At 37.2% G+C, this 27107-nt stretch overlaps 2 protein-coding genes across 2 annotated transcripts in view; one reads left to right on the plus strand and one right to left on the minus strand.

Moving 5' to 3' along the window:
* The window catches only part of LOC129422293 (uncharacterized), a 78230-nt gene that overhangs the window by 33986 nt on the left and 17137 nt on the right, over positions 1-27107 (minus strand). The gene's annotated exons all lie outside the window — the stretch shown is intronic.
* On the plus strand, positions 13180-14463 carry LOC141350782 (uncharacterized). Its single transcript, XM_073856606.1, has one exon. It carries the CDS (start codon positions 13330-13332, stop codon positions 14329-14331), a length of 1002 nt encoding a protein of 333 aa, XP_073712707.1. The 5' UTR covers positions 13180-13329; the 3' UTR covers positions 14332-14463.

The raw sequence follows: 27107 nt of genomic DNA on the forward strand, positions 1-27107 counted from the left end.
TAATGTATTAGGAGAGAACATGTAGCTATATTTGTTAATGTTATGTAATGTTATGTATGTTTATGTGCACCCTTACCCTTTTTTTGTGGTGAAAGTGTAGTAACCATGTTTTTTTGTGTGTATTGATTATACAGTTGAAAGAAAAAGTATGTGAACCCTTTGGGCTTACTTGGATTTCTTCATAAGTTGGTCATAAAATGTGTTCTGATCTTCATCTAAGTCACAACAATAGAGAAACACAGTCTGCTTAAACTAATACCGCACAAACATTATATGCTTTCATGTTTTTATTGAACACAACATGTAAACATTCATAGTGCTGGGTGGAAAAGGTATGTGAAACCCTAGGCTAATGACTTCTCCAAGAGCTAATTGGAGCCAGGAGTCAGCCAACCTGGAGTCCAATCAATGTGATGAGATTGGATGTGTTGATTAAAGCTGCCCTGTCCAATAAAAACACACACCAGTTTTGAGTTTGCTGTTCTGAAGAAGCATTGTCTGATGTGAACCATGCCTCGCACAAAAGAGCTCTCAGAAGACCTACGATCAAGAATTGTTGACTTACATAAGGCGGGAAAGGGCTACAAAAGTATATCAAAAAGCCTTGATGTCCATGTGTCCACAGTAAGACAGATTGTCTACAAATGGAGAAAGTTCAGCACTGTTGCTACACTCCCTAGGCGTGGTCGTCCTGTAAAGATGACTGCAAGAGCACAGCACAGAATGCTCAATGAGGTGAAGAAGAATCCTAGAGTGTCAGCTAAAGTCTTACAGAAATCTCTGGCACATGCTTACATTTTTGTTGACAAATCTACAATAAGGAAAACATTAAACAAGAATGGACTTCATGGTAGGACATCACAGAGGAAGCCACTGCTGTCCAAAAAAAACATTGCAGCACGTTTGAGGTTTGCAAAAGAGCACCTGGATGTTCCACAGCATTACTGGCAAAACATTCTGTTGACAGATGAAACCAAAATTGAGATGTTTGGAAAGAACACACAACACTATGTGTGGAGAACAAAGGGCACCGCACACCAACATCAAAACCTCATCCCAACTGTGAAATATGGTGGAGGGGGCATCATGGTTTGGAGCTGCTTTGCTGCCCTGGATGGATTACTGTCATCGATGGAAAAATGAATTCCAAAGTTTATCAAGACATTTTGCAGGAAAACTTAAGAGCATCTGTCCGCTAACTGAAACTTAACAGAGGATGGACAATGCAACAGGACAACGACCCAAAGCATAGAAGTAAATCAACAACAGAATGGCTTCAACAGAAGAAAATACGCCTTCTGGAGTGGCCCAGTCAGAGTCCTGACTTCAACCCGATTGAGATGCTGTGGCATGACCTCAAGAGAGCGATTCACACCAGACATCTCAAGAATATTGCTGAACTGAAACACTTTTGTAAAGAAGAATGGTCCAAAATTTCTCCTGACCGTTGTGCAGGTCTGATCTGCAGTAGGAAACGTTTGGTTGAGGTTATTGTTGGGTTTATTATTTAACCCTTACTCAATAAAGACACAATCAGACCACAGACTAAGTTTTTCTCGCGAGGGAGAGAGCTAGAGAGTCTTATCATCCAAGCGCACTCGAGCCGTCTCTCTCTTTGCTCTCTCTCCGTGAGCCTTTTATATGATTAAAATGAGTTACCACACATACATTAAACAGTGATGACATAATGACCTTGAATACAGGTGTTTAAGCTATTAATGACTATATGAGTACGTGTATGGGATAAAGGCAATAAATCATTGATAATACATGGAAGTATATGTAAGACACAGGATGTGAGGCGGGCCTCACTAACATAATAGAAACTGAGAAAAACAAGTTTACCTAATATTCTTAAATGTAGGTGAAGAGTTTAGAAGAGAAATAAATCATACGAAATGTTAACTAAAACAATAGCAGCGTTATTAAAAATACATCAGCATTACGTAACAGAATAAATGTAGGAGTAATAAAAACATGTAGCAGCATAGTAAAAAACATTGTTTTCCTATCAGTTATTGCTGCCAAAGGAGGGTCAACCAGATATTAAACCCAAAGGTTCGCATACTTTTTCCACCCTGCACTGTGAATGTTGGCATGTTGTGTTCGGTGAAAACATGAAAGCGTGTAGTGTTTGCGCGGTATTGGTTTGGACAGACTGTGTTTCTCTATTGTTGTGACTTAGATGAAGATCAAAACACATTTTATGACCAATTTATGAAGAAATCCAAGTAAGCCCAAAGGGTTCACATACTTTTTCTTTCAACTGTACGTTACACTCAGTATGGTGTGAACAGCACCCCAAATATGAAACAAGAATACAAATACTAAAGAGAAGAAATGTAATTAACAGTTCAGTGCTGTTCTTGTCTTCTGTTTAGTGCAGTCAGTTTTCTGTGTTTGACCTTCACTGTGTTGCCATTCTGTCTAACAACTGCAGGTACAGGCATGTGATTTTTTGGCACAACAGCTTTATAGGATATGTTGGCTGAATCCGAAACCACATGCTGCCATACTATCCCAGCAAACATGTCCCTTCGGGCCCCGGGTAGGGCCACTGCGGGCAAAAAATTGGGGCCCACAGAGAGCTGCCCCTGTGGATCCCACTAACGGCGTAAAATCCGGGACACGTGTGGGACAGCCCAAAGTGTGGGCAGAAAATTGGGGCCCATAGTTATATTATCTTCTGGACCTTCTGATTCTTCGCCCATCCTGTCACTACAGATGTGGTGTCCTGGTTGCTTTTTTATCACAGCATCTAAGTGAAAACATAAAAAACTATATAAAATCATCATTAAAAGACATTTTTTTAACAAAAAGTCAATCATGATTAATCCAAGTAACTGATTTTAAACGGGGTTTTCTGCATTTTAACATTGTTTTTTAGCCCTAATACTTCAAATACTTGATTTGAGACCTAGTTTTTATTTACTTAAAGTCTAAGCTATATATAAGATATATTTCAGTCCAAGATAACATTGGTGTAGCGGATATAAGTAAATGTATACTTGTAAATGTAAGCAAAGGGACTTTGGGATAATGTTTGTGCGTGTTGCCTGCATGACTCGCTCCGCTTGGATTTATTCCTAAAGAATAGGTACAGCTGATCTGTTTTTTATAAGTCTGATAAAACTAAAAGGTCTTTATATATTTGAATGATGCAATACTAGATATATGAGATTAAAGTGCTAAGATACTATAATTTATACAGTGTATACTGCACTAGTTTTCCTTACCAAGTATTTCAAGTATGTTTTATTGCTTTAACTGGATGTTTTACTGGTCCCAAAAGGATTATCTTAAGAGTAAATCTGTAGGATTTTATTAGCCAGTGTGTCACTGTTTGATTTGTGTGAATGAGCTGTGTTCTGACCTTGAGCACAATAAAATCCAAAATGATGACAGATTTTTTTTTTAATTAAAACTATATGCATCATATTATACATTATATGAGACTGAGGTGTACATCAAGTCAAAGTGAGCCCTCACTATTTAGTTGTAGTTCATATTTTTATTTATCCATTGTATTGTAGAAAGTAGTTTACGTATGCACTTTTTAGCATGTTTTGGGTGCAAATATAAACACAGAGTAATACTTACTCTTCAGCCAATGGACAACATCACAACACAACAAGAAAATGACCTGAAAGAAAAGTGAACATAAATATACAATAGTTATTAATCCAGAATTTATGGCTTCTGTTTAAATTCTTCTACAATAAACTGTGTGCCCGTACTGTAAGTTATAACCTACATTGAAATAAATTGCGTTATAATTAACTAAACAATGTCAAATAAATTTGAAGAACGAGGATAACACATTTTTATAGAAGGTAAAGACAAATAAAAGATCTGCACTACATTAGCTCAGAGCTGCATCACGAGCTCAGTCAAACTACCAGCTTACATCAACAGTAAACATTAAAGTGAATAATATTGTCATATCGAATTACTAACAACAAAATGAACATTACTGTGAACTTACCTTAAAATTTACCACAGAAACGAAAACCGTCCCTGAGGTAAACATCGGTTAAATCCAATTTGAACTCTCGAAGACGGAGGCGCGCGCCCACAAATAAGGTGTGTTCGACTTTATGTGGCACTGACAGGATGATGACGTCAATGTACCGCGAGAGCGATTCGAAATTAAACCTCTACGTGTAATTTCTCGACTTGCTCTCGCGATACGTTGACGTCATCAACGTATGATGTGGGTTATCGCAGCGCTGCATGAAGTCAAGCATGGCTAATAACAAAGACAACATGTTAAAAAATGTCCAGACGGACTAAAAATTAGAATTTGTTTAACATTAAATATTTATTGTAGGCCTATTAAAGCAAAACTATGTAGTTTCCATGTAAAAATGACTTACAGCTCCCCCTTGTGGTTGAAAAGCGCAACAGTGCCTGGTATCAGACACTCTTCTGCAGGCAGGGGGAGGGGCGGGGGTGTGTTTCCTACCCTCCACCACCACTTTCAGAGTGTGCTTGTAGCAGCTAGGAGGCTGCTCAGGTTGCAGCAACAGTACAATTTGTCCAAGTTGTTCTATCACTGAAATAATTTTAGAGAAATTATTTAAAGGTAAAAAAACTACATAGTGTTGCTTTAAAATAAACAGAAATATTGTGCTTTTAAAGCATAGCGTTTAAGATCCTTATCTGGGGGCGTGTTAATTTATTTCTACATAAACATGCATGCACATTTTGTTCTAAATGGACAGACCTTTATAAAAATGTATACAAATTGTTTTATTATAGTAGTAAATGTGTAGTAACTATGGTTTTTGATTTAACAACAACAATAAACATCAAAAGGAAATTATCTGCTAAGATAATAACAACCAATAATAATTATTTTAATAATAATTATAATTATTTTAATAATTCAAATATTTTCAAAAAATATTACTATGATTAATTGCAAAATAATAGGGGCTAGAGAATATGAGGCCTGTGTGGGTTTTTCTGTGGGCAAGCCTACAGTGGGTTGCCCCACAAAAAAACTCATGGGGCCCAAAAGGGCAAAGTCATAGGGGTTTCACACGGGTTAGCCCATATGGGGCCTGCGTGGGTTTACTGTATCAAGCCCACAGTGGGCTTGAAAAATGAAAATAAAGCTGTAGAATTTTCACAGCTGTGTTGAGATGGTAGTAAATATGTGATGGTTTGTTACAAAAATACATTTGAATAAAGTTTTGTTTCATATTGTATTCACTTCTATACATTTTCATTTATTGTATTTTTGTCCATTAAAAAATAATGTGTAATATAATATCTGTAACACTGACAGAAACTGTAGTAGAGTTGTAAAGTTACTGATGCAATCAGGTGTTAGTGCACCTGTCCCTCATACACACGCATACGTTTTCATGCATGTTATTAGGTTTGTTCGAGTTCATGCACTCAAAGTACCGTGAGAGCGAGTCCTGAAATCATATGGAGAAGTCTGATTTCGAGTCGCTCTCGTGGTATTGTGATGTCATCCACCTGTCGGTTCTTGTGGTTCCGCATGAACTCGAACAAGTCTACTACGTTATAGGTCACATGACAACGTCAACATGGCGGATGCTGTCTAAACGCCAACGTACGTACTGTCTTAGCGCACGTTAAGAAGGTACTCAGTGAAATTCAGTACCTACACAGTAAGTATGCGATTTCGGATTCAGCCGTTGTTTTTTTCTTATGGGTCATCGCTTCTCAAAATTGCGTCGCTTTATCATGCCCAATGTGAAAAAGACTTGAGACTGTTACCTGGAAATTAAACTCTGACCTTGATGCACTACTTTATTACAGTAAACTAAAGTTAAGCATTACACATGTAACAAGGTAGCAAGAAAGAAGGGCGGGGGAATGTGAAAGCGATCTCTAATCCCAGTACAGATTGATAATAAGCCGCACTTATTTAAAGGACAGGCGAAGGCGCAGGGCAGCTGGGGTCCTGTTAGCATTTGCCTGTTGCTCAGCTTGTGGCCGTGTGGGATCGGGAGTCCCCGTGTATCTTTCTATGTATGAGACGAAAGTGATAGTTTGAAGCTCAGGACCATCGTGTATATGATTTTTTTTCTCTGCTAAGAATGTGGGTGTTTGATGTTCTGGACCGTCATGTGTCTGGTTGGTTTCGCCCTGTTAAGGTTGTTGGATGATAGTGACTAGTCGCTGTTCTCTTTAGTTTTTTTGTTATTTACTTTACTTATAAAACTGACTGCTCCCAGTTATGAATGTTTGTTAATTCCCTAGCCAGCTTGTGTTTTGTTTTCTTTTGAATCATTTAGGTTGAGTTATTTGGTTTGATTGCTGGCTAGGGGATTTTATTATTTTCTTTTTTCTTCCTTTTTATAAGTGTATTTCTGTGTTTTATTTCATATAACGTGACTTTTAAGTGTTGCCAGATGGCCAGAAGAGGGAGCCAAAGTACACGCAAAAAGCACTGGAGGAGCGTTTGAATAGGCTCGTCAATTTAAGAAAGTCAAAAATGGCTCAAATTACCATACAAATGAAAGAAATTGACAAGTTAAAAGAAAATGATGAAAATGTGGAAAAAATTAAAAAAGAAGTTCTTTCTACTCTTACTAAATTGTATCAGGAGTTCATTGAGTTAAATGAAAAGCTACAAGAGCTTTTGCAGGATGAGGAAAAGGAGGATGATCAGAGAATCTGGTTTGAGCCCAAATCATCAAATATCAGAGATTTTATTCTTACTACTGAACAGTGGATTGAACATGTAAGGAATGCAAGTGCCGCTAAAAATAAGGAAATTTCTCCAAGTGATAGTGTTTCTGAAGTGGCTTCTGTTGTGAGAAAAAATAGTAGAACAGGTTCATTAGTTGGACGTAGTTCTGTTGCCTCATCAAACACCAGTTCAAGTTCAATGTTGAGAATGAAAGCGGATGCAGAGAAAGCTGCCCTGTTAGCTAAAGCTGCTGCTTTAAAAAAGAAACAAGCCTTACAGATAGAAGAGGTAAACCTAAAAAGTAAGTTGGAGCAATTAGAACTGCAGACAGCAATTGCAATTTCTAATGCAAAACTGAAAGTGTATGAGGAACATGAAAGTTCTGGTGGATCAGTGCAAGGATGTTTACAACCAAAACAAGTAATACAAGAAAGAAAGTCAGAATTTAAAAAAGATCCTGATGATGATGACAGATGTGATGTTACATATGCAACAAAAAGAGATCAAACGCCTACTACCAATCAACTTCGACTGCACACTAGTGTTGCTTCAAATTTTCCAAAATCTGAAAATACAGAGGATAATTTGTTTCAAATAATGAAAAGACAAAATGAGATCACACAAATGCTGGTAAAACAACAAAGTCTTTCACAACTACCTCAAAGAGATGTTCCAGTCTTTCGTGGTGATCCTCTTGACTTCATAGCATTTATGCGAGCCTTTGACAATAGCATAGACAGCAAAACAGAGAATGCTAAAGACAAACTGTTTTATTTGGAACAGTATACTTGTGGTGAGCCCCAAGACTTGGTAAGGAGTTGCGGACATATGAGTGTAGAAAATGGATACAAGGAAGCAAGAAGATTGTTGCAACATCATTACGGTGATGAACTCAAAATAGCCTCAGCATACATTGAGAAAGCACTGAAATGGCCTCAAATCAAATATGAAGATGGGAAGATGCTAAGTGCATATGCTCTTTTCTTAATTGGATGTCACAACACAATGCAGGATGTAGATTATATGGCTGAGATGGACAACCCTACCAACATGAGGGTTATTATATCCAAACTTCCCTACAAAATGAAAGAAAATTGGAGAAACGTGGCATATGATATTCATGAAAAGACAGGTAGAAGAGCAAGGTTTGGAGACTTAGTGCAATATATCGACCGTCAAGCCAAAGTAAAAAATGACCCATTGTTTGGAGATCTCCATGAGCTAACAAGTGCTGACATGAGCAAGAAAAGCAAAGCTTCTGACTTTAAACAAAAGCATGTTGCAACCAAGGGAAGTAGTTTTGTTACAAGTGCTTGTATTGAAACAAAAAGAGACAAGGAGACAAATAGAGAAAGAAAACCTCAATTTGACAAAGCAGATCAGGCCACATGTATTTTCTGTCGGAGGAATCATGCCTTAAATTCTTGCTTCAAGTTTAAAGAACAAGTACACAAGGACAAAATTGAGTTTTTGAAAATGAAAGGACTGTGTTTTGGATGTCTCACACAAGGACACTTAAGCAAAGATTGCAAGAAAAGGCTTACTTGTCAAGAATGTTCCAAGATGCACCCAAGCATTTTGCACATTACAAATGAAAACTGTTTCCCATCTGGCAATTATGAGGAGAACAAAACTAGCACAAGAAGCACTTCCACAGAACATGAGACTTGTGGATACACTGGGGCCGGAAACGGCGAATGCATTCTTGCTATAGTTCCAGTGAAGATAAAATCAAAGAAAAGTGACCAAACGGTAAAGACATATGCCTTCATTGATCAAGGAAGTTCGGCAACATTTTGTACCGAGTCTTTAATGAGAGATCTGAATTTGAAAGGCAGAAAGACGGAGATTCTTCTTCGTACAATGGGACAAGAAAAACCTGTACATAGTCACATTTTGTCAGACCTGGAAATAAGCGGTTTGGAAAGTGAAAACTATATAGAGCTGCCTAAAGTATTTACTCAGAAAGAGATTCCAGTAAAACAGGAAAATATCCCTCAACAACAGGACTTGGAAAAATGGCCATATCTAAAACAAGTAAGGCTTCCTCATCTCAAAGCAGAGGTAGGCCTGTTGATTGGTGCTAATGCACATAGAGCTACCGAACCATGGCAAATAATAAATAGTGTAGGAAACGGACCTTACGCTATCAAGACAGCACTTGGATGGATAGTTAATGGGCCTTTGCGAACTGACGTGAATGCAGATTACGAATGGAACAAAACTCTAAATTTCAGTGTGAACAGGATTTCAGTAGCAGACATTGAAACGCTGTTGGTAGAACAATTAAATGCTGACTTCCCAGAACGCAACTACAGCGACAAAACTGAAATGTCACACAACGACCTGAGATTTTTGCAGTCTGTTGAACAGTCAGTACAACTTAAGGATGGACATTACTATATTGCATTACCCTTTAAGAGGCATCCTGTCAATATGCCCAATAACAAATGCATTGCAGAACAAAGAGCTATTGGTCTAAAAAGAAAGCTCAGCAAGAATCCAGACTTCCACAAAGACTATAAGTCGTTCATGGCAGACATAATTGAAAAGGACTATGCTAAAAAAGTCCCTTCAGAACAACTGCAACGTGCAGACAGAGTGTGGTATATTCCACATCATGGGATATATCACCCAAAAAAGAACAAAATAAGAGTTGTTTTCGACTGCACTGCAACCTACCAAAACGTCTCTCTGAATAATCAGCTGTTGCAGGGACCAGACCTGACTAACACTCTCATTGGTGTTCTGAATCGTTTCAGGCAAGAACCCATTGCTATTATGGCAGACATAGAGTCAATGTTCTACCAAGTAAGAGTTCCAGACAATGATTCTGATCTTTTGCGATTTTTGTGGTGGCCTGATGGGGATCTTACTAAGCCTGTAGAGGAATACAGAATGAAGGTGCACCTGTTCGGAGCCACCTCATCTCCCAGTTGTGCATGCTTTGCACTGCGAAAGGCTGCAATTGACGGAAAAACAGAGGAAACAGCTGAAGCTGCCAACACCATTCTAGAAAACTTCTACATGGACGACTGCTTAAAATCTGTCACCTCTGAGGAAGCAGCAATCAAACTATCACAAAGTTTGATATCTCTATGCTCTAAAGGCGGATTTCATCTGAATAAGTGGGTAAGCAATAGTAGAGCAGTCCTGTTGTCATTTCCAGAAGCAGAGAGAGCAAAAGAGATTCGGGACTTGGATTTCAACAAGAACAATCTACCAGTTGAAAGAGCTTTCGGAGTACGTTGGTGCACAGAATCTGATACATTCAAATTCTTTATAAATGTACAAGACAGACCTGCAACAAGAAGAGGAATGCTTTCAGTGGTGAACTCTATATACGATCCCCTTGGTTTAGTAGCACCTTGTATTCTTCCTGCAAAGCTCATTCTGAGACAACTGTGCCAGGACAGGATAGGATGGGATCAGAACATGCCGGAGAAGCAGGCACTGAAATGGGTTTCATGGCAAAACGACATACAACAGCTGTCAGACTTCAAAGTAAGCAGATGCTTCAGGCCACACAATTTCGGACACAGTAAGTCTGCTCAGTTACATCATTTCGCGGACGCGAGTGAAAATGGATACGGAACCGTTTCTTATTTAGTGCTCACAAATGAACAGGAACAAAAGCACTGTATATTAGTAATGGCAAAATCCAGAGTTGCGCCTCTGAAACAAATTACAATACCCAGAATGGAGTTGACTGCAGCAGTTGTTGCAGCATAAATGGACCGAATGCTAAAACAAGAGTTGCAGTTAAGTCTTAATTACTCTGTGTTTTGGACAGATAGCCTTACAGTACTACAGTGTATTGAGAATGAATCCTCAAGGTTTAAAACATTTGTTGCCAATCGGGTTTCGTTCATCAGAGAAGCTTCTGAGCCCTCACAGTGGAGATATGTTAGCTCTTCACTGAACCCAGCAGACATGGCATCCAGAGGCATAAAAGTGGAACACTTTATGAAAAAGAAAGATTGGATACAAGGACCAGAGTTCATTTGTAAACCTGAGAGTGAATGGCCATCGCGACCAGACAAATCAGGTGCAATAGAGGTTGAATTGAAAAAGCCAGTTGTAGTTAACTGCATCAGTGCTACAGGAAAAGCAAACCCTCTGGATAAACTGATTGAGTATTATTCAGACTGGTACAGATTGAAGAGAGCAATCGCTTGGATGTTAAGGCTCAAGGAAATCCTTTGGCAGCTATCAAAAAAGAGGCACGAAATGCAAGCTACCATAAGTCAAACTGAAAATGATCCGAGCAAATAACAAGATCTTTTGCAAACTCAAATGCTCGAGCTGAAACAGACATTGACCAAAGAATCTATTTCATTTGAAGATCTGGAAAAAGCCGAACTCAGTCTTATTCGTTACAGTCAAAAACAAACATTTCCTGATGATTTCAAGTGTTTGCAAAACAGCAAAGATGTCAAAAGAAGTAGTCCTCTGTACAAACTGGACCCTGTGGTGCAAGATGGTATCCTCAGAGTAGGTGGTCGTTTGAATAAGTCTGCAATGCCAGAATCTGCTAAGCATCCAGCGATTCTTGATAGAAAGCAACATATAACTTCTTTGATTCTGAAGGATATACATAAAAACACAGGACACAGTGGGAGAAATCAAATGCTTGCAAGGCTTCGATGTAAATTTTGGGTCTCATCTGCCAACACAGCCATACGAAAGCTGATTTCTAAATGCACAGTATGTAGAAGAGTAAATGCCAAAGTCAACGAACAAAAAATGGCTGATTTACCAAGAGATCATCTGTTGCCAGATAATCCTCCCTTTACACATACAGGTGTAGATTATTTTGGTCCTTTCTTCATAAAACGTGGACGCAGCATGATCAAAAGGTATGGAGTGTTGTTTACGTGTCTGACGGTAAGAGCAGTTCATATAGAAGTGGCCAACAGTCTGGATACTTCATCCTGCATAAATGCCATTCGACGCTTCATCTGCAGAAGAGGACAGGTGTGTACAATTCGATCTGACAATGGCACAAACTTTATTGGTGCTGAAAGAGAGCTTAAAGAAGCTATTCAAGAACTGGATCAGTCAAAAATAGAGGAAGTACTTGTACAAAAAGGAATAAAGTGGATTTTTAATACTCCTACCGCATCACATCAAGGAGGAGTGTGGGAGAGACAGATTCGTTCAGTACGAAAGATTCTGAATTCCATATTGAATCAACAGGTGGATGATGAGGGACTGTACACAATTTTGTGTGAAGTCGAAGCCATCATAAATGATCGTCCAATTACGAAAGCATCGGATGACCCAAATGACTTGGAGCCCTTGACCCCAAATCATCTCCTGCTTATGAAAAAACAACCAGTCTTGCCGCCAGGAGTATTTATCAGACAAGATTGTTATTCACGCAGAAGATGGAGGCAAATTCAATATATGGCAGACCTTTTTTGGTCTAGATGGACTAAGGAGTACCTGCCATTGTTACAGGAGCGACAGAAGTGGCAGAAGTTGAATAGAAATTTGATGCCAGGAGACATCGTTCTCATTGTGGATAATTGTGCTCCAAGAAACTCCTGGATTATGGGAAGAATCCTCAATACCATACCAGATGCTTCTGGTGTTGTTCGACGTGCTTGTGTTCAAACAAAAACTTGTCAATTGGACAGACCAATCACAAAACTCTGCTTACTACAGGAAGCAGAAGGTTAAAGTTAACATAAAGACTGTGTATATAGGTTATATGGACATTATAAGTTTATTTAAGATCTATTTCAAAGAAAAGGAATCAGGGTTATGACTCTATAAAAAAGGGAATAATTGTTATGCTACCGGCATAGACAATTAGGGGCCGGAGTGTTAGAGCCATAACTATATGTTAAGGATTTGTTTTATATTAGGTGTAGTTATATTTTGTATAAATGTATATTTCTGTGTTTTATTTCATATAACGTGACTTTTAAGTGTTGCGTAGGCGGAGCTAATAGGAAGTAGAATTACGAAGAAGAGGAGTTGGTGCTAGACAGTCTTTTGACCGTGAAAAAGTGGAATTGAATAATTTGAAACTGGAATAAGTATTTGTTTTGAATAAGTTTGTTTTTCATATTTCGTGTTTGACTACAAGAAAAGTAAACAATTAAGCAACGATTCACGCGTCAAATCCTTTGTGCATCAACAATGTGGAAATGGTGAATAAAGAATTATATATTGGATCGCCATTACATCCTCCCTGTGGTAATCTTTACTATTCCTTGCCCGTTGATGTATACCCGCTGACGGTGGCTACCCTTGTGGGCTGTTTCCGGTCCGGGTGGATGACCCAATTTATTTTAATACTTTGTTAAATAAAGTATAATGTATTTTTCTACTATTTTATGCTTGCTGTAGTGACTTTTTTGTATGCATCTCCATTCAGTTCACTGTGTTCATTTTAGATATGATGGAAGTGAATAAGGAGAGTCAAGCTGAAATAAATGAACCAGGTGAGAAACATCAGAATGTAAAAGCAAAACGTAACGTTTCACAGAAAGGATCTCTGAAAACAGAAGACAAAAAAAATTGAAAAGAGTTTTAGTAAAGATGGACGCCCTGTGGATCACAAGAGGACTCAAAATGCAGAGAAACCATTCACATGTCTTCACTGTGGAAAGAGTTTTGCCAAAAAATCAACGTTTACAATCCACATGAGAGTTCACACTGGAGAGAAACCATTCACATGCCAGCAGTGTGGGATGAGTTTTGCCCAAATAAACCACCTTGACAACCACATGAAAATTCACACTGGAGAGAAACCATTCATGTGTCAACAGTGTGGAAAGAGTTTTACCCGAAAAACAGGCGTTGACAACCACATGAGAATTCACACTGGAGAGAAACCTTACAAGTGCCATCACTGCCAGAAGAGTTTTACAACCAATGGTAGCCTCTATGAACACATAAAAACTCACACTGGAGAGAAACCATTCATGTGTCAACAGTGTGAAAAATGTTTTTTACAATTAGGTCATCTTAACAGACACATGAGAGTTCACACCGGAGAGAAACCTTTTGAATGTCATAAATGTGGAAAGTTTTTCAGATGTTATGATAGCCTTAATAGACACATGAAAATTCACACTGGAGAGAGATCATTCGCATTTCATCATTGTGAAAAGAGTTTTAAGCTTAATGATCAGCTTAAGAGACACGTGAGAATTCACACTGGAGAGAAACCGTACAAGTGCCATCACTGCGAGAAGAGTTTCACAAATAAAAGTTACATTAATACACACATGAGAATTCATACTGGAGAGAAACCTCTTGAATGTAATCAATGTGGAAAGTTTTTCAGATGTTATAGTAACCTTAATAGACACATGAAAATTCACACTGGAGAGAAACCATACAAGTGCCATTACTGCGAGAAGAGTTTTACAACTAAAAGTTACCTTAATAAACACATGAGAGTTCACACTGGAGAAAAACCATTCATGTGTGAACAGTGTGAAAAGTGTTTTTCACAATTAGGCCATCTTAATACACACATGAGAGTTCACACTGGAGAGAAACTGTTCACGTGTCAACACTGCGAGAAGAGTTTCACAACTAAAAGTTACATTAATACACACATGAGAATTCACACTGGAGAGAAACCATTCACATGTCAACAATGTGGAAAGAGTTTTGCCCAAAAAAAACGGCCTTGACAACCACATGAAAATTCACACTGGAGAGAGACCATTCCCATGTCATCATTGTGAAAAGAGTTTCACGTGTAATGATCAGCTTAAGAGACACGTGAGAATTCACACTGGAGAGAAACCGTACAAGTGCCATCACTGCGAGAAGAGTTTTACAACCAGTAGTAACCTTAATGCACACACAAAAACTCACACCGGAGAAAAACCATTCATGTGTGAACAGTGTGAAAAGATGTTTTTCAAATTCAAGTTAATTAAAGTTAAATACATTTTAAATATTAACAAGTCTCTATCTTTACAGAATAAAACTATACAATAACAGCCTCATGCAAAGCATTCTGGGAACCAGAAATCATCATCAACCTTTTTCTGTTTTTGCTTCAGATTTTGTTTCCCAGAATGTTTTGCTTGATGCTGTTTTTTTAGTTTTACTCTGTAAAGACAAAGACTTGTAAATGTTTAATGTTCATTCAACTTTGAACAAACTCTTGCCGGTGGATGGCATGGATGTGGATCTGCGGTGGATTACCGGCAACCCAGCTGCAATTTCTAAGGAATTGTTTTACAGTGTATTTTCAGCTTTTTCACAGAATAAAAACTGATAAGAACTTTCACTACTTAAATATTTGTTAATAAAATGTCATATAGGTTTAAGCTCTTATATTATTGATGTTGTTTTATTGTAAATTATAATTTTGTAAAGTCACCGTTCAGGTGATCAGTGTTTCCATACATCAAGCCTGTTCAGAACATTTTATTGTATTTCTCTCCACAGTACTGACAATGCATGTCAAAAACACAGTTTTGTGTGTGTTTCTGTGGAGAATCACGTTTATTCAATGACAGTCATCAATTCTGTGTTATAATACCATTTATAACATCAAAAGTAATATAAAGTGTTAAAACTAAAGTTATTTAGTGCAATGGGTTTCCTTGCAAATTTCTAGTAATGTCAACTTATCCGGGTTAAGAGTGCAGGAAAATAAGAAGAAATTAAAAAATTAAGTCTATTCAACTTAAAATTGTTCTTAGAACAGTTTATATGTTTAAGTAAACTTCACTTAAAGTTGTTAAGTAATCATTACCTAAATTTTTTAGGGCAACAAGTTTGCTTCATTTTTTTAAGTATACTCAACTTATCCGGGCTTACAGTGCACATCTGAAGAGCCACATGTTTGAAATAAAAAAAAACATGTTGGTTTGAGATGTTTTATGTGCTTTGAGTGTGAACAAGGTACAACTACTGGATTTAACCCCCATGTTCAGTTTGGGACCCCCAGACCCTCTTCAAGTTTTTTATTCTGATATTTCATGACGTTTTAATTACATTAAGTTTAGATACATTTAGATACATTTAGAAATGAATTTTTTTACTTGTGATGAACCCAGTAATAAAGGTTATTTTGATCAGAATTTTCTTTCGCATACTTTTAATCTGTTTGGTACCTCAGGTCAACAGAAAACACTGACATAAAAATAATTTTATAGCATAAAAAATATAAAATATAGCAACATTTTTACTGTGTAATTTGTTACCAGCCCAATAGCATAAATGGAACGGAACATTTAAGGGTCATTCTACAGAAACGTCCACTTTTGGTATGATGTTTTAAAATTGATTTATTTTTCTAATATTTAAACTTAGACCACATTATTAGATTACTCTTTGAGTTTATGAGTACACATAAATGACAGCTTAATGATTTTTTTATTTTTTTGTGTGCATGTACTTAAAGAGTGCATTCACCATTTTTTTTTTACTGGTGTTACCTTACCTCTTTAGCAATATTAAAGGTGTTAATAAAAATTTTTTTTAGGTTTAAAGCATAATTCTGAAGTGTAGATGATTTTATTTAATGTGAATGGTAAAAGGGCTGCATTTATATAGCACTTTCATAGACCAATGGCCATCCAAAGCGCTTTACAATTTGCCTCACATTCACCAATTCACTCACACATTCATACACCGACGGCGGTGTCAGTCATGCAAGGCACCATCCAGCTGTGAAAGGAAAAAGACACAGTAACACCAGTGACACAACACTCACTTATTGATCTTTACTGGTGTTACCCATAAGGAACGTAACACCAGTGACAGTAACACCAGGGACAATATTCATGAAAACTGCATTTTACAAAAGTAAAAAAAAGCTGCTGCAAGGTATCAAACAACATGTTGCCAATCATTGTATATTCACTAAATTAAGTAGTTTAATCCATTTTAAGTAGTTTAATCTAGTTTTTTACAACTCCCAAACGATAAAGGAGGTCATACCAGTGACTCCAAACTAAAGGCTTCATATGAAATCATGAGATAAATGAAAACATTTCTGATAACTGAAAAGAGACAGTGGACTTACCATGGGCTTCTCTTCATAGATCTCCAGGAAATTGAAAGAAGAAAGTCAAGTGATGTCCTCAGTGTGATTTTTATTTAAAAAATAAGAGCTTTTTTGTTAAACGGTAACACCAGTGACACAACGCCAGGGGACCACTACTTTCATTATATATTTTATAATTAATTAACATCATATATTGGATAGTAATGGACACATTATTGTATTTTAAATTGAAGAAAATACAGTTTTTAATCTCAAAATAAACAGTGCGGGTCCTAGACGCTGGGGGGCCCTAAGCAAACCTTTGTGACAGGCCGTCTTGTCAGTGCATTTTTAAAAACCATTCAATGTTGCTGTTAGTTATTTGTGAACTAACCACATAGTGTATTGTATTATCTTACAGCTGTATATTTTTTCATATGCACATGAAACCCTGACAGATAAACTTGCTGATTATAACATGAAACATGTATTTGCTGTAAAACTCTTTTGATTTAAAATGTGTTATGAGAAGCACAAAAATACATTTAATTTAATTTAATTTATTTAAAGTTCAGTTCTGTCTTTGCAAGTTTAAGCTGGAGATGCTGGTCCTTCATCCAGAGTGAGATGTCCAGAGCTGGTCAAACAACACATGTTCAAGAGTCTTGGCAATGAAGGGAAGAAGAGAAACGGGTCTGTAGTTCTCTAGCATAGCAGGATTGAGTGTGGGTTTCTTATCTGGGCCTCTTTAAATGCTGTGGGGTACCAGTGTAAAGAGATTAATTGATAATGTGGGTGAGAGCAGTGATAACCGATGGAGAGATGGCCAGAAGAAGATGGGTGGGTATGGGATCTAGCGGGCAGGTAGTCGGATGGTTGGAAGCAATGACTTTGGAAACGTCCGCTTCAGGTAGGAGTGAGAAAGAGGGAAGCAAGCATTCCTCAGAGGTTTGAACATGTGCAAGAAGTAGCGGCTTGGAAAACTGACTGCTGACAGTATTTGTTTTCTTCACAAAGAAGGAAGCAAAATCATCAGCCATTAAGTTAGATGAAGGTGGGTCTTAGCAGAAGAGACATCCATGGAGAAGGAGTGTTGTGGAATTTTACCTTGTTGAACACATGAAGAATTATAGTCAGATCCCAATACAGTTTGAAATGATTTTAATATCTTGCAAGAGGCACTTCCGTCTGCGCAATTCAGACTCTTCAACTCTGCGTTCACAATTTTATACTTAGCTGCTAGACATTATCACATCATGTTTATTCACAGTCTGTACACTCTGTACCTTAGATTAAGTCTAACCAGTAACCATATCACTATATGTCACGTAGCTAACTAAACTTAAGGTCAAGACAAAAATGTAGCTTAGTTAACTTATGCAGCTTATACAATAAAACTCTTAATAAACAGCAATAAATGCTTAAATCATAAAACAGTACAAATAAGTAAAGATAAAATTTTCCTTGACAATTCTTCTTTTTATCATTTCATTATAACTAAACATTTAAAAGTTCTCTCCATCTCTCAGGTATGCACTGTCAAACATTAGCTCAATACCCTGCTGAAAAAAACAGCATACCAGTAACACCAGCATATGTTGTGTTTTGGTGCTGGTATAGTGAACACCAGCTAAACCAGCATCACCAACAGCATCACCACCAGCATTAGCACCAGCTAAACCAGCATTAGCACCAGCATCCCATGCTGGTCATACCAGCATATGTTGTGTTTTGGTGCTGGTATGCTGTGACCACCAGCTAAACCAGCATAGACCAGCATAATTCCCATGCTGGTTTGATGCTGTTTTTTTCAGCAGGGTAAACTTGGGATACCTTTCATTCATGTGACATCTGCAAACATTAAACATTTCTTTCTTCTTTCTGTAAGGCTAATGCACACACTTTATTTTCTTTGCATCTGAGAATAACTTTCTTTGCTTGACTTCCTGGTTTCTCTCTTCCTCCTCCCATGCATTTGCTTTCTGGCTCAGCTCATCTCTCATGTTTTCAAGAACAGTCAGCAGCTGTTTTTTAACTACAGTAATCATTACTTCTTGTCCATAACCTGTTCCCAATACCCACTACTTACAATGATATTTCCTAGACATGGCCACCTTTGGTTGTTTAATCTTTACACTCCTTTCAATCATCCCTCATCACTTTCTCCTATTGGGCCATACCTTTAACTCCCCCTTCAAAACTTTCTGCATCTTCCTCTCTGTCTACAGGGAGTGCAGAATTATTAGGCAAGTTGTATTTTTGAGGATTACTTTTGTTATTGTACAACTACAGTGCTATTGGTCAATTCAAAATGTTAACAAACCCTCAAACCTGAACATTTAAGTAGTAAAAGTGAAATTTTGGCTTTCTTAAGAGAATATTTCTATGTACATCATTATTAGGCAACTATTAGTGTGCAGAATTATTAGTCAACTAAATGAAAAACAAAGATTTTACCATCTCACTTGTTTTTTTTTCAACTGTTAAAGTGATAAAAATAAACAAAATCTAAATTTTCCAAAAAAATTAATAAAACAATAAAAAAATATATAGACTCAGTGACCAATATAGCCACCCTTCCTTTCGATAACAGTCACAAGCCTTCCATTCACGGATTCAGTCAGTTTCTTGATCTGGTCTGAACCAACATTTTGTGCAGCCACAACCACAGCCTCCCAGACACTGTTCAGAGAGGTGTACAGTTTACCTTCACTGTAAATGTCCTGCTTAAGAAGGGATCAAAAGTTCTCAATAGGGTTTAAGTCAGGTGACGAAGGGGGCCATGTCATTAGTTTTTCATCTCTAAGGCCTTTACATGCCAGCCATGCAGCGGAGCACCTGTGATGCACGCGATGGAGCGCCGTCCTACAAAATAATCAGTCTCCTTGAAAGATGCAAACTTTTTCCTGTACCACTGCTTGAAGAAAGTGTCTTCTACATTACAGGCAGGCAGGCACAGACAGGTATTATTAAACATGAGCTTGTTGGACCTTTTTTGTTTGAAAATGGAAATAAAAAACAACTCTCAGACCTACTACCAATTTTTAGAAGACACTTTCTTCAAGCAGTGGCACAGGAAAAAATCTGCATCTTTCAAGAAGACTGATTATTTTGTAAGACAACGCTTTAGCACATGCATCAAAGTACTCAACTGCATGGCTGGCATGTAAAGGCCTTAGAGATGAAAAACGAATGACATGGCCCCCTTCTTCACCTGACTTAAACCCTATTGAGACCTTTTGATCCCTTCTTAAGCAGGACATTTACAGTGAAGGTAAACCGTACACCTCTCTGAACAGTGTCTGGGAGGCTGTGGTTGCATCTGCACAAAATGTTGGTTCAGACCAGATCAAGAAACTGACTGAATCCGTGAATGGAAGGCTTGTGACTGTTATCGAAAAGAAGGGTGGCTATATTGGTCTCTGAGTCTATATATTTTTTTATTTTTTATTGTTTTATAAAATTTTTTGCAAATGTAGAGTTTGTTTATTATTCTCACTCCAACAGGCGAAAAAAACCAAGCGAGATGGTAAAATCTTTGTTTTTCATTTAGTTGCCTAATAATTCTGCACACTAATAGTTGCCTAATAATGATGTACATAGAAATATTCTCTTAAGAAAGCCAAAATTTCACTTTTACTACTTAAATGTTCAGGTTTGAGGGTTTGTTAACATTTTGAATTGACCAAGAGCTCTGTAGTTGTACAATAACAAAAGTAATCCTCAAAAATACAACTTGCCTAATAATTCTGCACTCCCTGTATATTAGCTTACACCTGGTACCATGTATCAGATGGGTCTTTACAGAAATACATAGAATTTCCCCATAGTATTGGCTACGCCTTTCCCCAAAATTAAAATGTCCATTTGTAATACCCGACCCTCAGAAACTTTGTACCGCTTCACCTTAGATGGCTACTATTTCAATAGGGTCACGGCTAATAGGTGACAAAATAATAAGCTCTTGTGCAGCTGCCCTTATTATGACTGCAATGCACAATAACAACAAGAGTTTTATCATGATCCTGATGTATTCTTTTTCTTCCCCAATCGATGGCTATATAGTTCTTTGTGCATTCCTCCTATGCGTAGTTTCAGTGGCCATAGTTCTTTTTGCGGTTCCACAGTTGGGTCACTTTTGACCTTTCTGCAGTGTTCTCTCAACCCACAGAAATATGTGAGGTGTTTCTGATAACCTGTATCGGACCTTCTGGGCTGGACCCTTGTATCATTGGTATAGATGATGATAGTACGTCAGTCTTTGCCCGTTCCCTTGTGGTTGCCCTCGTCTAAGCTTTAGGGGTAACATTGCTCAGATTTTGTTGGTGGAGCATCATAAGCATTGAATTTCCCATGCTTTTACCACAGTAACTGTAGATTTGCTGTGTTATATGTAGTTAAAGCCTACTAAACACAACCCTTACCATGCCGTTACCGGAGTAAAGTTATTTCTGCTGTGGTATTTGTAGTTAAAGCACAATAAACATTGCATTTACCATGCAATTTCTGCAAAATTATGGATTCTGTAGACTTGCTTTGCTTGTAAGTTTCATTTCAATATTAATAAAGAAATACTTATATGTACACTACATACTTAAATATATATATATATATATATATATATATATATATATATATATATATATATATATATATATATATATATATATACTCTATACTTTTATTATATTATACTATATACTTTTATAAAGCTTATTGTCATGATGTGACACACACAGTATACAATACAAATGCAGTAAATAGAAAAGAGAATAGTGTTTGTTTGACTGAATCCTCTGGTTTAATGTATTTAATGAAGTTGGAAATACTTGGTGTCTCACCAATGTTATTTATAACTTTACAGAGAGGCCTGCACCAGTCTACCAAAATTTTAGTTAAAAACGTATATATTGAGAGATCCCTCAATACCTGTCATGTAGCTACTATATGAGGCTGTTGTTGGAGGTTGGCCCATGTATTTATATATTTGACCAATTATTAGCTTGTTTACCTACTTATTTACCCTTGATTCTCCAGAAAATGTTGGTCATATGATGTTTTAGTAATTGTTTATTAATTATATGATTTAACTAGTAGTAATGTGGGCGTCACTAATTTGACTTTTTCATTATACACTATTGTTTTTAGTTGATATGTCTAATGGTTCTCTGCAATTTTCTACAGGTTACCCCTCTACAGTCAGTAGCCCCGCCACTATGGTCAGCAACCCTGCCATTGCAGTCAGAGAGACCGCTGCTACTGCCGAAGACCCCGCCCCTCCAATCAGCGACCTCACCACTGTGGCCAGAGACCCTGCCACTACCATCAGAGGCCCCACCACTACACTCAGCCACCCAGCCACTGTGGCCAAAGACCCTGCCACTACCTTGTTTTAGTTTATCTGTAGCTGGAGTTGCACTAAGTTAAAAATTACAACATTTGAAAAGCATTTTAAACAACCATGATTTCTATTTTTATTTTCATTTGTATTGCTTCCGTATTGTTGTCTGTAAGTGAACATCCGTGCAATCAGTATGATTTTGTACAGGTTGGTGGATTATGTACACATATAATGTGGTTTCATAGATTCGTTATTTGAAAATGGCCTTCTTGTACGAAGAATTTTTGCCATACCCTATAGCCCTAGGTTTTCGTGAAACGCCGCCACTAACTGTTTTAATGTTACAACAAATTCACAACTTGTTTGACAATGACAACTTGACTGCTGTTAGAGGATGTTTCCCAGATAATCAGCAACAGTTTTTGTTACAGAGTGTCTGTAACTTAGCCAACAATTTAACAGCCTGTTGACTGACAACACCTGCTCAGAACAAGTAATCTAGGCCTCGTTATATTTTCATTATCACACGATGACTGACATTTTGTCACATTAAACATCCCTCTCTCCAAATAGGCTTAATCGTTTTATAAGCAACTGCTTGGCAACCCAATTAAGCTTTAGCTTACCTGAAACTAAGGAACTGTTGTTGACTTCAAGATCTTTTAGAGGACTGGTGGTCTACGAAATTTCCTGTAGATTTTTTTGGTCCCACTCCACCCCTGGTAACAATGTATCTTAAAAGGTAACACGATGTAACCTTGCTCTCACTTGAAATGTGTCCCCACATTTAGTCCTTGAATTTGAGAGTATTGGACTTGGAAAGTCCTTGAAAGGTCTTTGAATTTGAAGTTAACTAAGGTGTGGAAACCCTGTTCATACAACAAGAAAGACATGAGGCCATTTTTTCAGTGAAAACAGTGCTATACAGATAAGTAAATTGTGTGAAAAATAATTCCTTTTTTTTAACGATTGCGATACCGCCTCATTCGCACGAATGGCGCGAATTGAGTGTTGCCACGGCAAACGCGCGAGTTGAAAAAATTTAACTTTGGCGGATTTTTCTGTGTTAACCAATCAGGAGCTTGCTCTAGTAGTGACGTGATTACAGGAAGCGAGCGGAGTCGCAAGAAGCCCGTCCCATGATGCAAATTTCCACATGAATGTCTCAATGACTAGAATTTCACGCACAAATGAAGTGAGTAAACTCAAAATGTTAAAGCAGCAAACTAGACATGGTAGACGCGAATTTGACGCCTCAAACACGGCTGGTAATGCAGGGTTCATACCAGATGCGGTAGAGGTGGCAAGCACGAGTGATTTACATGTTAAGTCACTGCAACGACGCGATTAAGCATCCTGCAGCACGAATGGCACAGAACACGCGGATGGCGCGTTCCACGCGAATTAAGTTGGAAAATCGGAACTTTGGCGTTTACTTTGGCCACGTTAACCAATCAGGACCTTGCTGTAATAGTGACGTGATTACAAGAAGCGAGCGGAGTCTCAGCAGAGTCGCAGAAGCCCCTCCCATGACATGAATTTCCGTGTGAATGTCTCGAATGATTAGGATTTTACGTGCAGCTGTCAACCGCGAATGAAGGAGTAATCTCAAATGTTCAAGCGTCCAACTACGCGCATATAGGACATTTTTGCAGTTTCTATCGCAGCTGGTGTGAATGCACCATAACAGAGTGTTGTGTCTGCTTATAATGTTATGCTCTGCCCACTAGGGGTCGGTAATAACTGGAGTATTAAGATACTGCTCACTTGTTACTGCTGAGTCTTCTATTATTAATCCTCTGCTGTGACTTAATACTTCAAATCAACCATGAGGCAAAATATACAGCATCAATTTGATTATTGAATAATCTCAGTTGTGCTTCACTAACCAAGCTCTTCACTGATTGTCTGACTAACTTGGCTTGAGGTATTATAGCAAACACAGACAGTGGAAATTTACTGTTTCACAAACGTCTTGTGACGTTAATGAAAAACTTAAGATGGAGATGGAAACCATTGGAAACAATATAGCACCAACAATAAGATTAAACAACAGAATCATGTAAAATACAATGACTATGGAACTAAATGAATATAAGTTTAAAATATATTAAAGGGACCGTTTTCACCCCAAGATGTAAATTCTGTCATCATTTACTCCCTCTCATGTTGTTACAAACCTGTATGAATTTCTTGTTCTAATGAACACAAAGGAAGATGTTTTGTAATCAAACTGTTATTGAGTCCCATTCACTTACATGTTAGTATGTAAGTATATATAAACTGTAAAAAAAGTGCAGCATGAGGCTAACAATTTGGTTTAGCAAGTCAATTCAACCTACTATTTTATATTTTTGCCCTGTGATAAGTTGACATAACTTTTTTTAAGTAAAACAGTTTTAACTTGAATTTATAAGTAAAGTAACAAAAATATACAGTATGTTGATTTGACAAAAATGCTGCATATTTTTACAGTATATATTAATAATAAATGGAATAATGAAATAAAACTAGGGCTGTCAAAAGATTAATCGCGATTAATCGCATACAAAATAAAGGTTTGTGTTTGCATAATATGTTTTGTGTGTATTGTGTGTAATTATTATGTATATATAAATACACACACATGTATTTATTTAGGAAAATATTTATATTAATATATACTATAAATTATATCAAAATCTAAATACATATAAACATGTAAATGTTTCTAAAATACATGCGTGCGTGCGTGTGTTTAGATATACAAAATATTTACACACAGTGCACACATATAATGCAAAAACAAACTTTGATTTTGTATGCGATTAATCTTTTGACAGCCCTAAAAAAACACAAATGGATGTTTCAACTCAGATCTACACATGTCTCAACTTTAAGAGACAAGCAAGTCAGAGGTTTTGAATCTAAATGGGTATTTTTATGTAATCTGAGACAAATCAATGAGAAAACCATTAACAAGTTTAACAAAATAACAGACATATCTTTGATAAATCAGGGAAGGAGTTGAGACCGTAAACACAGTAATTAAACAACAAGCAGATTCACTTTAAAAAGACAAACAGGAAAAATTTGACATGTACAAATTAAAACTATGAAAACAAAAGATTGTCTAAATACAACTAAGAACATCTAAAGCATAGTGAAAGCATTCAAATGAATAATGAATCAATTTGTTTACATATCAAGGTAGTGTAAAGGATAACACTGTATTTGTTAGTACTTAAAAATTAGGATTGTGTTCACCTGAGGTACCAAACATACAGTCAGCATGCAAAAATTATTTTTGTAGCCAAAACATTTATTACTACGGTGTATTTAAAGGGACAATAAGTAGGATTTACCCCCATCTAGTGGTAAAAATGTATTTTGCATTCAAACAAATAGTGCTCTCTAGCGCCTCACTTTTTCCACATGCGTGTTGCAACTACGGTAACCTTTATGTAGTCACTGATCTCCTTGTCCGTTTCAGCTGGTTCACATGTTTTGAATGAAAACGTGTTGGTAGGCTAGTGCTTTTTGTCCCTCTCTGCTATTATAGTTTAGTAATACGGCAGAACGACATGGAAGCCTCCTTGGACTTACCCGTTCAATGCAAGTAAAGAGAAGAAATTCTAAGCTTACAACGAAAAGTCAGATCACTGGCAGAGGTCATTTGACACGAACAAGGACATATTTATGAATAAAGACATTGGCCGCGTTTACATGCACCCTAATAATGCGATTATAATGGGATTTTGTCAATACTGCGATTATACTTTACCTCATGTAAACGCAATAATTCGAAAAAAATAATGCGATTAAGCTCAAAATCGCAGTAAGTATAGTCGCATTAAAAGAGGTGGCGTACGCCGTTTATAATCGCAGTATGCGTCCATGTAAATGCTTTAATCGCATTTATACCGCAACTAATTAAGTGCACGTGTGTTTTAGTCACGCACCTTAAGCACAAATTCGTTTTAAACTTGACATTAGGAAGTTTTACATGAATTCTGCCAACACGACTCGCTGTCAGCAGTCTGCCTTCATTCAGAAACAGCTCAAATAACACGACAGCAGTGTATAAAAGCTTTAAGGGACATTATAACGATAATTATAACGATAAATAAATTAGTGACCACATCATAATGATAACTTCATGCTTATTCGCTCAACGAGCGCGGCATTACCTAATATTGGATATTTCTTGTAATAAAAACTTTTTTGCAATTGTTTACATGTCACTGAATGTATGCTGTTGTTGCATTTACACAGCGGGAAACCAGATGTCCTCAACTCGCTGCGTTTCGCGTAACTGAACAATGAATGTAGTAGTTTGTGTAATAATATCTTACCTTTTGGCGTAGTCAGTGTGGTAGAAAAATTTCACAGCAACAACTGCATCAGCTCTGGATACCTGAGGTAATTTTATGTTATAACCTCAGCAATGAATGAGCTTTCTACTGCATTTTAAGTGCGCGTGCACTTCAAGTTCAAATAGATTTGATTGTCTGTCAATTGTTAATCGTTCATCATGTGCCAAAATCGCTATCGCTATAGTTGTTGTGTGAGCTCTGCTATTATCTTTAATATAAAAGATTTTTAAAACTATATTTTTATATAATGTGAACGCCCTTTACAGGCACTTTCATATTTATATCTTCATCACGGCACCGGATAATGAATCTATAACAACGTGTTTGTCATTTAACGCAAGTAAATTAAAACAGTGGACCATATGTGAGTTCATCATTTGTGCTCTGCATTGGGCTATGTGTGAATAATCCGAAAATAAAAACTGCATGTAAACCGGAGTGAAGAGGTTAGCTCCAGTCATGTAAACATCTTACTGCGATTAAGACCTTACTCGCATTATTGGAAATAATCGCATTAATGGTGTGCATGTAAACGTGGTCATTGATTTTAATTCATAAAACACTTAAAATCCTACTTAGTCCCTTTAAAGGGGACATTCCAGAAGATGTTTTTAAGATATTAAATAAATCTTTGATGTCCCCAGAGTACATATGTGAAGTTTTAGCTAAAAATACCATATATGTAATTTATTGTGACATGTTAAAATAGGCACTTTATGGTTCTGAGCAAAAATGCACCGTTTTTGTGTGTATCCCTTTAAATCC

This window comes from Misgurnus anguillicaudatus, chromosome 19 (assembly GCF_027580225.2).
Source record: "Misgurnus anguillicaudatus chromosome 19, ASM2758022v2, whole genome shotgun sequence".
Classification (NCBI taxonomy): domain Eukaryota; kingdom Metazoa; phylum Chordata; class Actinopteri; order Cypriniformes; family Cobitidae; genus Misgurnus; species Misgurnus anguillicaudatus.

Bases quoted from the DNA above. Each gene is read 5' to 3' on its own strand.
- LOC141350782 (XM_073856606.1), top strand. From the start codon at position 13,330: ATGAGAGTTCACACTGGAGAGAAACCATTCACATGCCAGCAGTGTGGG.